Source organism: Carassius gibelio, chromosome B13 (assembly GCF_023724105.1).
Source record: "Carassius gibelio isolate Cgi1373 ecotype wild population from Czech Republic chromosome B13, carGib1.2-hapl.c, whole genome shotgun sequence".
Taxonomy (NCBI): Eukaryota; Metazoa; Chordata; class Actinopteri; order Cypriniformes; family Cyprinidae; genus Carassius; species Carassius gibelio.
In genome coordinates this window covers 17,471,768-17,486,889 of record NC_068408.1, presented here as the reverse complement: position 1 = coordinate 17,486,889, position 15,122 = coordinate 17,471,768, and the positions used below count along the sequence as shown (strand labels likewise).

Below are 15,122 nucleotides of genomic sequence, written 5' to 3'. Positions count from 1 at the left end.
ACTAAACTAGTAAATAGTAATAGTATAGTAACTAAATAGTAATGCACAGTATGTGGAAAATAACCTTAAATCGCATCATTAAAAGTGAAAAAAAAAATTTCCCAACATTTTATATTTGTACATCCAAAATTTGATTTGAATTTATTGATCAATTGTAATAATTTGACATGAAAGATGATGCATACATTAAAAAAAGTTGAAAAAGGTATTTGAAAAGATAAATAAAAATATGCAGATTTAAGTATGTAAAAGCTGATAGAACACTACAAAAAATACAGATTTAGAATAAATTCTTTAAACCACCAAACCTCTTGGTGATGGAGTATGTTTGTGGGGATATTTAGTATTGAATATTGTATGCTGATATGAAAGGTTTAAAGTATATCATAATAATACATTTTACCGGTATTCATGACAGCTATATATATAAAAAATGTTTTTTTAAATACATTAAATATTACATATATGTAATATAATGTGTATTCCCATTACAGGATTAGGTATTAAGTTTCATATAAGATGGTATTAAAAAGTCTTACATTTGACATTTTTTTTCCGCATAATTATATGGTGATATGTAATAGATGCTTTCATCTAATCCGTTGATTAGATTAAATAATCTTATGTTTTATAATGCATCAGGATATCATCAGATATACGTAATATCTTGTAGAATGCAACTAAAAGGTGGCACAGCTTACCCCAGTCTCTAGAAAATGAAGAAGAAATACAATTTATAGGCCACACATCACATGTAAAAGCAAATTTTTTATTAAGTTTTTAATTTTACCCTCAATGTTTTTGTTATTTTGCTTCAAGCAGTGTCTGTTCTGGAGTGAACGAAGAGCTTCCTCTGAAGCAGACAGCTGAGAAGAAAAAAGTCAAAGGCTCTGGGAGCACCTCTAACCAGTTTAACCCACTGGACCAAACCTGCATCCATCCCGAATCCTACAGCATCGCCTTGAGGTGAGAACAGAGCGTGGCACTAAACTATCACGTTACTGCACTACTGCAGTTGATCATTGGATCTGCTTAAGGATTGACCCAAGTGGTAACAAGTGTTTACCTCAAGTAGGAGCATCTGGTCCTGTGTTGCTTAGTGTGAGAGTTGTGCGAGCTGCTGGTGCTCATATGAAAAGCACATTCAGCGTGTGCTCAGCACTCTCTGGCAGTGAATGACGCTCTCCACGCAGCTGTGCTGCTCAAGTCTGTTTAGACTACTCCAATCTGACACTTGTGCCTGTTGCTTCCAGAAGATGTGCGCACGGATGCCCTGTGGTTTGGATGTGCTTGCATGCATGACAGCTGCAAGTTAAATCAAATTCAGTGTATGCATGTGAAAGAGGTTTTTGAAAATTGAATTTGAACCGTGGGCAAGGCATTCGAATGCTGTGGAATTTGGAGGATTTATTGGTGAATGGCAACTATAATTTAGGAACAAGACATTCATTCACTGCCTATTACTCACTTTTTCATTTCCTTCATAGCTGATGTCGTACTTTGGCTTCAGTTGTAGCACAGTGTGTGTACTTGTGCAATTACACTTCATTTTGTAACTTTGCATGTATATGTGCAGTTGTGTACAAACATAAGAGACCTCACTGAATATCTGTATTTTTCAGTTTTTCCAGTTAAACCTGGAAATAAACAAAATGGCCAAAAATTATTTTATAAAAAAAGTAAAGCAAAGAAAGTTATGACTTGAAAAAATATAGAAGTTTCTAGACTATTTGTAGGCCAGAATGCATTATTGAATATGAATATGAATTTGATATTGTATATTATAAATTAAATATAATTATAAATTAATATAATAAAAATATTGATATATTATTTAAATATAATTAAAATAGAATTTAGATAGATGGATAGTAATTTGCAAATCATATTGCATAATAATCTATATAATAATAATAAATTATTTGTATGAATTAAATAGATTTAAAACTGCTGTTCTGAGACCGTAGACCCCTCTGTACATGCATGTGTGAATCGTATGCATGTCTATCCACTCCTTCTCTGACTGATCTGTCGTCAGAGGCGCCTTTTACGGTCAGAGGTCTAATAAAGCCACTTAGGGGCATGGAGAGGGGGAATAATCACCCTGTCATATCCTCCCTCCTCTCCTCTCCTTCTGTTTGTTTTCATTTCTCTCCGTTAGGCTTCATTTCCGACTAAACCAGGCAGAAAAGCCTCCCTTGCAGTCCCCTGTATTATCACCATTCTCTATCGTTACCAAATGCTGTGCTAATGGACGTTGCTCCACTCCAATTGTCATCATGAGCCCAGGCATATTTTTCTTGGAGTAACAGGATTTGATTAAACATGGCCACCAGCAGTGCTGAGTTGGTAATGTAGCGCCCAGCTAATGTAGCGGACTTTAAACAAAAGGTTTCTAGGGGGCTTGGGAGGAATTCTGGGTATTGCTAATAAAATGTATCAAATATGTTGTGAGCTTCGGCCAGGGCTGAAATCATAAGGCTAATGATGCGAGCAGATCCGTCTGAGCGATGTCTTTATAATGATGATGACAAGCTTGACGTATTCCCAACAATCTGTAACCCATTTATGCACTGGGTTCATCACTCTTGTCCTCTGTTTCACCAGCTCATTCGCTTTCCCTTTGCAAATTATTGGACAGGCCTTTTCACTTCCTCTCTCGTTCTCATTCACATAAATGCATCAGTTAATGAGAATAGAAATGAAATGGAAAAACGCCCCTCATTGCATCCGTGACTGGTTTGCGCTTAATATTTCTGAAGTCAGGACAGGAGGTGGCTAAAATCAGTCACACATTGTGCTTGTGAAAACATGCAGCTTGTCTCCCTCCATTTCGTTGGTGATTTTGTTGCACGTCGGCGCTTTGCGAAGCGTGGGCCAGTGGATGGTAATGGTGGATCATGTTGCTCTAATGTGATGAACTTGATACCCTTAGCCCCACCACTTCCCACTCATACACACACAAATACGCATACACAATATGTAGCACTGACCCCCTGATGGACCATCTCTAGTATTTAAGTATTAGCTGTGAAACAAAGGTTGATGTTAGCTCTTATTGGGACCTAACAAAATAAACTCACTTTCACTGGACTAGTTTTCTGTGACGTTGCTGGGGACCAGTTTTCTGTGACATTTTACTATAGCCAGTACCTGATAGCGCTTTCTTTGTTCTTCAATAATTTGCAAGAGCAAGAAGGGGAAGGTAGTGATTAACTATTATGTTTAAAGGAACATTATCCAAGCTCATTTTCCAGTTCTGGTGGTAGCACTTTTAGCTTAGCTTAGCATAGATCATTGAATCTGATTAGACGTTAGCATCTCACTCAAAAATGACCAAAGAGTTTCTACATTTTTCCTATTCAAAACTTGATTATTCTGTAGTTACATTGTGTACTAAGACCGGCGGAAAATTAAAATTTGCAATTTTCTAGGCTGATATGGCTAGGAACTATATTCTTATTCCAGCATAATAATCAAGGAACGCTGCTTCCATACCATGGGTGCAGCAAGCGCAGTGATATCACGTAGCGCCTGAAAATAGTCCGAAGCTAGTTAGTGTAGTTGCAGCCAATAGAGTTTCTGGGGATTATTTTCAGGTGCTGCGTAATATCACTGCGCCGGCTGCAGCCATGATAAAGATGATCTTTACCGTGCACAAAGATGAAGTTAAAGATGAATTGATGATTTTATTTTCTTCTAAAAAGTTCTATAGCTAAAGGGATAATTCACCCAAAAATAAAAATTGTCATTAATTACTCACCTCATGTCATTTTAAACGTAGTAGTGGTCGACCGATATGTGTTTTATTTTTACAGCTGATGCCGATATTGTGGAATGCAGGGGGGCCGATATAAAGCCTATATAATTTTTTTCAATTATTATTATTCATATTTAAGAAATTTTAAATAATTTGACAATGGATTAAAAAAGTAAAAGAAACATACTTATACTATAGATTACAGATTTTTCACAAATAAATAAATATTTACTAAAATTATTACATATAAAAAAAGTAGCCACTGTAACCAACAGGGCACTCACATATAAGGCCCCGATCACACAGAACAAGTTTTTTTCAGAAAAATGTTTAATGTGATCTGGGTCAAAAAATTGTTTATATGAATGTTACACTGCGTTCCCAGTCATGTATGTTTTTGTGTGAGGACTGGTCCACTGAAAATCTTTCTCTTTGAAACTTTTAAATCAATTGTGATATTGTTAGATATATTGCAGGTAAATTATGACAATTTTCATTCTTCAGTGAACTATCCCTTTGAATGCTTTTCTGTCGTTAACAACCAAGCAATACACGTATATCCATTCCAGCATTATGAGCGTTGCCAAGTGAGTTTTAGGAAGTGAATAGCTCTTCATCATTTTCACTGCAGCATTAGTAACTCATTTTTCTCAGTCACTGAATCATCGGAGGGTTGATATCAAATATCTTACATTCACTGATGATAACGAATTAACTTCAGGGTTACTGCTAAGGGGACCACACACTAAAGCAGCCTCATTGTGTCTGGAAAGCCTCTATCTGTAGGCCCACCCAGTAGCTTACGGTGTGTGGAACAGAGGCGTCCTCCACAACTCTCCTCGGCAGAGCTGCTTTTCATTATGCCCGGAGGATATGGCCGACTTCGCTCTTCTGGATCCAAAAGAGCAGGAGCGCTGGTACCCCCTAAACACTAACACACCAGAGGGTAACATAAGCCCAGCTGAGACCCCCTCCAGAAACCTGAGCCCTTGGGCCAATCGTCCGCCACCGCCACACTCACACTGTAGCTGTTCATAAATCACTCAGAGCCCAGTTCTGCAACCTCCTTTCTCTCTCTCCATCTCTTTTCTGTCCTTGTGCCAACTCTGGCGCTCCAGAGGGACAGCTGGAGGGAAGCACAGTGTCCCTGACCAACATCTCGGAAATCTGTGCAGGACCAATATAGGATGATGGGTAGCTGCCATAGGGCAATATGAGTGCTTGAGTAATTTGTTAAAATTGGTAGAAGTACAGGGCACAAGTATATGTGTTAAAGTCATTTACAAGCTGGTGTTGTCAGGACACTAAGCTTGTGTCTGACTTTTCAATTAATTTTCCGCTGGAAAGGTTTTTATTTTAATATAATTTTTTTACATTTATTTTTTTTATCATTATTAGCATTGAACATATGGTGAGCTAATGTGGAATTACATTTTCGGTAATTTGTTTGCAGATAATGTGTCTTTAGTTTTGCCATAGACATCGTTAATCTGCTAAAACTTTACGGTTAGGTTTAATTTGTTAATGTAACTTAATAAATTATTGTAAACAATCACTTTACAGCATTTGTTATTCTAGGTTAATTTTAATTATATATTGTTAAATGCATATGCTGATAAATCTATTTTATGGAACAAAAATTAATTAATAATAAACTATTTTATATTTAGTATAGTGTACTGTATGTATAGTATATATAAACTATCGTATAAAATGAACCCAGATTAATAAATGCTCTAAGCAAGTATTGTTAAAGGGATAGTTCAACCAAAAGTGAAAGTTCAGTCATTAATTACTCGCCCTCATGTCATTTCAAACCTGTTAGACCTTCATTCACGAGAGTACCATGACACTTATGCATGGATACCTCTGATTGCAAACAAGTAGTAGCACATTTATGTTCTACATCAGAACACCGCTCTTATTTTTGTTTTCTTTCCACAGAAAAGTAGATTAGCTTCATAAAATTATAGTTGAACCACTGATGTCACATTTTAACGATGTCCTTGCTACATTTCTGGGCCTTTAATGTGGAAGTTTATCAAAAATATCTTAATTTGTGTTCCTACAATGAACAAAGGTCTTGCTGGTTTGGAATTACATGAGAGTAATTATTGACAGAATAACATTTTTTGGCTGAACTATTCCTTTAATAGTTCATAAAATATTTTGTTTTTAAAAGTATTGTGAACAGCTAATGCATTGTTAATGTTAACAAATTAAACCTTATTATAAAGTGTTACCATTAATTATATTGTATATATATTATATTATATAGTGTATACTAGTGTTGTCACAGATCCAGAGGCTGAAATGTAACAAGAGCAGCATCAGCAACAACGTCTCTATGTGGTATGTACTGAAACTGTATATATTTGCTTAGCGGTTTTGGAAAATGACTAAGTTCCACTTTGTCGTCTTTTTTTTTTTTTTTTTTTTTTTTTTTTTTAAGCTGTACATGTGGAAAGTGCAGTTTGATGACAACATTGCATGTTGTTTACTTGATGTGCTTACGCGCTGATAGCTAAGTTAACAACACAGAGATATTTGAAGCAGTTTTACTCACCTCATGCGGTTCCAACACACGATCATGACCCTTTTTCGTTGGGATTGCATTATCCTTAAGGAATAAACGATGTGCAAATCCGGCGTCAAACTGGACCTCGTTTGTAAAACAAGCATCTTCGAAATGCAGGGAACAAGCAAAAACTTTTGCACAACTCCGTTGATGCTCTGTAAAAATAAACTCCATCCACTGGCCCCTTAATGCTGTTTCTCTTTTGGTAATCTGTGCAGGGTTTTCTTGCCCTGGCAACCAAAAACACACTTCTTTTGTGACATTTCGCGACGCTCTCGCTCTGATCAGTGAAGTCTGTTGTGCTCTCAGTGCTCTGCTATACGGGAGCGCGCGCTCTTCCGGCAAGACGTGCCCTCAGGACCCATATAAGGAAATTCCGTTCCATCTAACGTCACACAGAGCCATACTCGGAAAAAACTTTCAGAAACTTGTGACAAACCGGAAGGAGTATTTTTGGAACAGAAATACTCCTTCAAACGTACAACTTAATTTTTGAAACTGTCCATGTTTAGCATGGGAACTCTTTAACAGTGTAAAAAACTCAGTATGCATGAAATAGCATTTCACCCCCCCCCCCCTTTAATACTTATTTACAATTGTGTTTAAAGTTTTTCTACAAGTAATATAATTATGAAAAACTGTAAAAAAAAAGTTTCACCCAAATTTAATCTGTCTTTTAATTAATGAAATTTAAACACATTTTATTTTTGGTAAATAAAGGGGATTTGCTATTTAAATTAAAACATTGAAGAAATGTTGATTTATATCTTTAAAAAGTTTTATAAATTTTTTCAACAGTAGTAACAGTATCACATACATTATACTCAATAATTGTAATATTTCTAGCACAATGCCTTCATGTAAAAATGAACTTATTTTGACGGGTTGCTGTGAATACCTTTAAATTGAAACTGGTTCTACTCAAATGAAAGGGTAAAAAGCTTGTAAAGTTACTCAGAACGGTTTTGGTGATGTGGTTTATGTATTTATGTCCTCACTGAGACGGCAATTATTACAATTATTACGGTGTAGTAAACAAACCTGTACGTCTCTGCCATTCATTCATTCACACAGAGACGCACAGAACATGCAGGATTCAGATTTCAACCAACTTTTGCAGCTTAACATTTACAGATACTGGTCGATATGGAGATCTGATTTGATTTATTTATGCTAACTTTTTGCAAATTCCGTGACTCTCCATATTAAATTGTAAGTTTAATTTTCATGACTGGATTTTGAGATTCCGTCCGCGTTTCCTGCTTGGTGGAAATCATAGCGCTGTATCGTCAAGTACCGGGTTGAACAGGTACTCTGTATCACTGGTACTTAAAGAAACCTGGTACCGTCACATTTTCATTTTTTTAGTACCGACTTGGTAACGAAGTACTGGGTTTTATGACAACACTAGTGTATACTACTATGTAAATAGACTATGAACATTTTTTCAACTGCTGATTTGGTGCTCAAGAAACATTTATTATTATTAAGATATTCAAATTATTTGAAGACTTAAGGACTGACAGTGCATCTTTATGCTTTAAATTCAGCTTTGCCATCACATTGCACAATTACTTTTTAAAATATATAGAAAAAGTTCAGTTGTAAAAAAATATTTCACAGTATTAGTGTTTCTTTTAATGTATTTCCGATCAAATAAATGCAGCCCTGGTGAGCATTGGATACTTGTTTCTTGGTACTGGGTTACTCCGCCGCGGCACCCCCGAAGCAATCTAAAATAGTCCGAATATAAACACTTATTATAGGTGCACCCTAGTGATTCAGGACAAGCTAAAAACAAGGTTTGGAAAATGGATTCATGGTGTACTCGCTTATTATGTTAATTTTTCTACATTTTGAACACAAACAAAGTTACGGACCGCAGCTCTGATTGGTTGTTTTTTACCGGGAGCGCATGACTTTCTGCAAATGGCAATAGGACCACTCGGAGGAGCCAGAGGAGTTTGATTTTTTTCACAGATTATCTATCTCATATTCTACTGTCAGGACATAATGACAGGTTTAATAAATATGTAAAAAATATTTTTTTTACAGAAGTTCCCTACAGCACCTTTAAATGTCTCGGTTCTGAGGCTCTTTCATCAAATCTTTACTTGAGAGACAAGCTGGAATTCATCCGCAGTGTGTGCGTGTGTCTGTTACTCTTTGCATTTTCATCGCCTCATAACTCAAAGGCCCAACAGAGTCTGAGATTTTTTTTTGTTTGCTTTTGTTTCACTAGATCTAGTACTGCTCTAGAACTGTTAGATGTTTCAATGTGAGCATAAAAGGCCGCTTATGGCATTGCACTTCCGTGTTTATAGCTCAGAATTGAAAATGCATGGGTTTGTTCTTAGTAGGTTTAACTCTTACAAAACATTGGTGCAGAAATCTTCCAACAATGTTTGTATGAGAAGTATGATAACTTGAATTATGCAGCTTGTTGAGGAATGTTGTTACTTTTCACCTGTCTTCATGCCAAAGTGGAGATGCTTGAGAAGGGGTTCAACTATAAAACACCACCTGAGCCATATTCTTAATAAATGCATGGATTATTCAGAATATATTCATACATATGAATTTCTTGCTAAAATGATGAAGGATCTGTGTCTTGTAAATGTTTGGACACACACAGTTTAAAATTACACTCTACCAGCATCCGTCTTGTCAAGTGTACACTTTTTCACGAGGGTGAGTCGAGGAGGAGCAATGATCTGTATGTAAGCGTATTAGTGCTATGTATCTGTTTGCAAGCTCGGACAGTGGGAAATTGTCTGGATACATACAATAGAGCGAGTGTGAGTAGATTTGCCTGTCACTGCTGCCGTCAAGCCCCTGTCTGCAGCAGTTAATGGGCGGGGCTTGAACCCACCTGCCCTGTCACTCACACAGAGGACAGCTGCGCTGGCGTCAGGCTGTCACGGCGACGGCCATCCATCAGCAAGCTGGCTCAGCAGGTCTGCCCCCTCCTCTTGCCAAAATTCACATTCCAGTAATGCCCAGGACCCCAGCATTCCACAGGCACCTCTGGACAGCTTGACCCCCTGATACAGGCTTGTTGCACACTCCAGGACATGTGTGTGTCCCTGTAGAGGTTATATCACTCATTTGCACTGTACTCTGATGAAAGAACATTATTCAGGCACTAACTTTATGATTTTATAAGACAAACTCAGGAATTATGGACTGACCCTTTATCAGTATGTTATATTAGCATTTAAAGCAACTTCCAAATATAAAATGTTGTGATGCATAAATTCACTTTATTCCATTCAGAATTTTTAGATGAAATGGTATAGAATTTTTGACCATTAATCAATTATTATTTGCACATTATTCCAGGTTCTTCAAACAGGCAGTTTAGTGATGGTTATGAGAAGAACTGTGGTTTGATCTGTTAAGGTGGAAAATAAACTTATAATTGTTAACAAAAGTTATTATAGAGGGATATTTATGGTCTGTAGTGAATAAATACATGGGTTCCTTTTGAACAACCAATAAAAATCTTTTTCAAAATCAGCTTTCTGTATTTAAAGTTTTAGTGTTAGTGTTACAGGTTTTTGAATAAACACACCCCCAAACTTAGAACAAAACTCTAAACTCCAAAACCAAAGTCTTGTTATTTTAATTCTAAAGCACAGATCTAAACAGCTCTTTTTAAGGTATCAGCAAAACCTTTCCTGAATTTTTTTTTTCTTTTTAAACCTTTAATTTTACTGCAACTCCAAAATTGAAAACATTATTTGCCTAAAGATTCCCACCCATACATATGCTGTGTGTTTCCATGCATTTTTACACGCAATGTCCCTAACAGACCTAGTATGCAGCACAATATAAAGCTGAAGATTAACCACTGTCTCAGCGTTACAGTTTGTGATCACATCATGAATATAAAGGCTCATCCTGAGCCAGAGCTTATGGCCTGTGCCAAGTAATAGGCCATGTCTGGATCTTTCTTGCTGGCTGTGTTTGCTCTGTGTTCCTGCTTCACTGCTCAAGCCTAAGCACTAACCTTTTCCTTTTATGTATGACGCTCCCAAGACCGTTAGATTTATGGAGGGAGACGGAGTCTTCATCTCTGGGACTCTAGAAATCAAGATTTAGGGCATAATTAGTCTCACCTCCCCTCCCATATCTACCTCCTCTCCCAGTCTTTGCACTCCCTGTGTTGGCCTTCAGGCTCCTCGCTGGTGTCGGGGGAGTTCCTCCACGTGCACTGGGCTCTGAGAAGGGCTATTAAAACACCATTCATTAAGACACCACCTCCCATGGTCCTCAACAGACCTCACTTCCTTAACACAGCATCTTAAAGTGTATGTGTTTGCATGTGGAGTGTTTTTGATTAAGATTTATATGAAATGTCCTCAAAAACTTTATTTCTTGACTTGTCAAGGCAGTAACTGTATGCTCTTTCTCTCTTCATTTAGGTTCTTGTCTCAAATAGGGGGCAGTTTGGATCAGATTGGCAGTGCTGCACTCAGACAGAGTATTGAGAGTAGTGTTAAGAGCAGAGGTCTAGATGTCTTGGCCAAATCTCTGGACACCACACCTGAGACTCTTCAGCTAACTGTGGACGGACTCACTCAGCCGCCTGGCTTTGACATTCGTCAGGGTAAGAGACTACTTTGTATCTGAAGATCTATGCAGGGCTCATTGATAAATATTGCTCACTGACACAGGCCAGTTAACATAACTCTGTCACTTTCCCTTTTTGGGCCAGTGCTGTTCCCACTATCATATTCCTTGATTTTGTACATTATTTTTTTTTTTTCTTGAAAACTTCTTATGATGTTTAAGTTCTTACATCATCATTGTTCAGCAGAAGTGTTTACAGATTTGTGATTTCCAGCTCGACGCAAACTGCAAAAGAAAAATACAATTCTAAAAATGTAAATATATAATTTTTTGTGTTGGTTCCAGTCAAAAACAAAAACAAAAAAACAAAAACTACTGCCTCAGCAAAAAAGAAAAATATTTTTTGATTTATCAAAGGGATCATTCATTTGGTTGGCATCGAAATCCTCTGACATTTTTCTTTTACAAATCTTTTGCAAATCTCTGCTTTTTCATGTGTTCTCTCTCCACATTACGGAAGTCAGAGAATAGTGTTTCTTACATTTGAAAAATAGATATTTTACAAAAATGCATTCATTCATAACAATAGTCCTTTATTCACCCTCGGAGCCGTGTGACGACTTGTGGACTGTTCAACTGCAAGACCCGCTGACTGCAGTGATAGAGCTTGCAATAGCTAGGACAGTTTTTAATATAACTCCAACCTGATTTGTCTGAAAAAAAAAAGTCATATACACCTAGGATGCTTCGAGGGTGAGTAAAAATGGTGCTACAACTTAAATGGTTCAAAATGGCTTCCACATATAACTGTCCACTGTAGTAGGCACCATGCATAAAAGGGTTAAGGTCAGTACAATGGCTTTGTATGAGGAAAAGATGGAGGTTTAAGTTATTTTGCCCAGTTAATCTTGTTTGATGGCTTTTGAGATTCATTAAATGGAAATGAGAAGCTTGGACATTGTCCTATAAATATCGCCTTTTGTACTCCACCAGAGAAGGTAGATCATACAGATTTGTCAGGTGGCTAACTAAATGCAAATTTTCATTTTGTGTTGCTTTAAGAAATAGACATGTAGGACAACTCTACACATTATGGAAAGGCTAATGCAAACAAAGTGCATGGACGTTTTACATTTTCTATAATGTGGTTCGGATTGCAGCCTGTGGCTAGGTTTTGAAATCCGTTTAGCACAGCACAAACCAAAGTATCAAAGTTCTTTCTCAACATGGCCGCCGCGCAGATCATAGACAATGCTGGCATCATATACTCTTTTCCTCACTCCCACCTAATGATTCTCCTCCCGTCTCCCCTGAGTCCGTCTCTTGTCTGTGAGATGACTGGGCGGCGCTCCAGGCTTTTGAAGTCTTGCCGCGTAATTTGGGGGAAGACCCACATTATTAAAGCAGACCTGCCGACAGATATATCATTAATGAGAGAGAAAGCAGCGTAAAGAGGAAAGCAGAGTAGCCTTGATCCCAGCACTAAAATCCCCCAGTGACTCTCCAAGTGAATAAAAACGACCAAACAACAAACGCCTCTTCTGGTTTTAATGTTAAGTTCAGACATCTGAGAAGACATTGTTTTCCTTCTGCGGGTGTTGATAGTAAATGTTATGTTTCATTAAAGGTGACAGGATTATAATTGAGATGAATGTCTTAACGTGTTTTCAGGGTTGGGGAGCAGTGTTCATTATATGCAGAGAAAGGTTTTCTTTGGGAATGGGAGGGGGTTTAATTTCCACACTTGAAAAGATTATGGCAATGCTCGTTGAAGTTGAATTAAGACTCGTGTGGAGGAAAAAACTCAAAAAAAAAAAAAAAAAAAAAAGTTTGTAGGTCTTTTAGAAATGAGTTAATCTGAAAATGCCACAAAACATATTGCACATCTGAATGAATGAGACGTCGCCTCGCCAGTGTGGTGCACTAGATAGGACACTAGTTTTCTCATCAGAAGGCTGCAAGCTCACTTCCCCTGGTTGGAAGCCTGATGGGTTCTGCTCTGTAGCCAGCTGTATAAATAACTGCCATGTGAGCGGTGCTCTAGGTAAGGTGTCCCGGATAAGAATAATCAGAGATGAATGTTTCCTGGACTGCAGAGCCTGGTGAGAGGCCATGTTTATGTAAAAAAGCACCTCCCAAAGAAAATCACCCCAAAAAAACAGACAAAATGGCCTCGGAGAGAAGAGGTTTGAGAGGCCTGGTAATTCTATTTGTTTTAAACCATTAACTGAAGCTTGTTTCTAATGTGTAGCTTTGGAGTTCTTGGATCAATTTGGAGGATGGTGCTCAAGTCTTAAAGGGAAGGAGGATAATGTCAGTCTTAGTCATTGGAAAAAGACAAAATCTGTTTAAACATTCTACCGTATCTTCCCTTTTTTCCATCTTTGTTTCTAATGGTGCAGTCACATTTACCATTGCTTGGCGAAATTATGTAAATTCCACTAATTTCAAGAGGAGTCCAAGCGTTTGCGTGTTGGGCGAAAGTGTTTTTCGTGAGGGCGAAAAAGTTCCCCACAGCAATTCATCATAAATTACAAAATTCAAATTAATGTCAAATTGTTTGCCCATGAAATTTCACTAATATGACTGCACCTTTACCTAATTATTTTCTTTTTTATTGTCCTCAATAGATTTTGAACAGGCAGATTTCAAGCGGGAAATTGTGTCCATGAATGACCTACACGATGGAATGGTGGTAACAGGCCGTGTGACAAACACTGCTTTATTTGGAGCATTTGTGGACATTGGAGTCGGACGTTCTGGTCTCATCCCAAAGCGTTTCATCACTCCGGATAAGCTTCCTGTTGACCAGCGGCAAAGAAGCCTAGCTCTTGGCCCAGGTGAGCGGGTAGAGGTACGGGTCATAAATGTGGATCTTCAGAGGAATCGGATCACGCTGGACCTCATTAGGATTCTCAGATAGGAACTATTCATTGAAGATTTACTGTAGTCAAGTCTAGTTATCAACTCTGCTTTCATGTCGTGTAAAAAAAGTTAGGCAATATCTTTTGTTCTTGTTCAAAGATGTTGTTTTTGCCTCTGTTCTACATTTAACCTGCTGTTACTGTAGTTTTCATAACTTCAATAAAATAGATATCTTGCTACGTGAAACTTGACAGGATTATAACTGAAATGAATGTCTTCATCTTCAGAAATATGATGGTTTTTGTTGCAAGTGAAGCTCTTCCTAGAATTTTGATAGTTTTATATTCTCAGCCAATTATTAAAATACTAAAAGAATTTACTTCATTTAGGCATATTAAGAGGACAGTTGCTAATAACATAACTGAGTTAAAAATTAAGTTATCATTGCCCTTAAAATACAGTTTTACAATTAAAACAATTAAAAATACAATCTTTTTTCACTCCCTTTCATACCTTTGTAACCCCCAATTTAACAACTTGTGGTATAACTGATGGATGCAATTCAATGCAAAAATGAATGAAGTTAATAATAATATTATTATTATTTAAAATAATAATACTTAAGAAGCTTGTTCTTTTTACATAAGTATTGTTGGTTTTTCTGTGTTTCTGTGACACACTGTTACCATAGTTTTATTCCAGTACAGTGTAATTGTGATGCCTGAAGAGGGTGTTTCAAAGGCCTGTGAACCAGACACTAAGTGGATGCTGTTGCTATGGACCAGGATGCAGGATGCAGTCACAGATGTTACGCTGCCGAACTCAGGCCTGTTTGATTGACAGCCACTTATCACCCAAAGAATGGGGGGCTTGTAAAAGCAGCTGCCACACTGCAATATGACTAGAGGCCGTGGGGAACAAACGAAACCTAATTATCCTAGACTAGCCACGTGCTAATGAGCCACTTCAAAATGAATCCCACGCTCCCTCGTCTCTATTATCTAATCTGTTTGTGTTTATATGACACAAATTAAAAAAATGGATAAATAAGAAACCTGAGGTGCCCTGAGCACTTAAAACAAACCACAGGGACCAAATTCCAAATGATTGTGTGATATTTGCATTGGGGACGTTGCTTTGTATTACAGAGAAGTTACATCAGAACTCAGCTGCAGCAGAAGGATTGAAGCCTCACTGTATGATCAGGTGTGGTGGATTTGACATTGTTTTTAATTCAATAGTTCTGCAGTAATAAGCCACATTTATTTTCTTTTTTTATCATTTATTGACTAAAATTATTTTGGATGATGGATGATATCTCGTTTACCATATCTTAATTCTTTT

At 37.3% G+C, this 15,122-nt stretch overlaps 1 protein-coding gene across 3 annotated transcripts in view; it reads left to right on the top strand.

The window, feature by feature from the left end:
• LOC127970470 (S1 RNA-binding domain-containing protein 1) overlaps positions 1-14,024 on the top strand; it is a 54,893-nt gene extending 40,869 nt beyond the window's left edge. For 2 of the 3 annotated variants that reach the window (XM_052573060.1, XM_052573061.1), the window contains exons 19-21: positions 820-966; positions 10,766-10,950; positions 13,544-14,024. In XM_052573060.1, coding sequence (XP_052429020.1) covers positions 820-966; positions 10,766-10,950; positions 13,544-13,836 — 625 coding nt within the window. In that variant the 3' untranslated portion in view covers positions 13,837-14,024. The remainder of the gene's footprint in view (positions 1-819; positions 967-10,765; positions 10,951-13,543) is intronic. The other variant, XM_052573063.1, reaches the window with a different exon arrangement.
• The last annotated feature ends 1,098 nt before the right edge of the window (positions 14,025-15,122 follow it).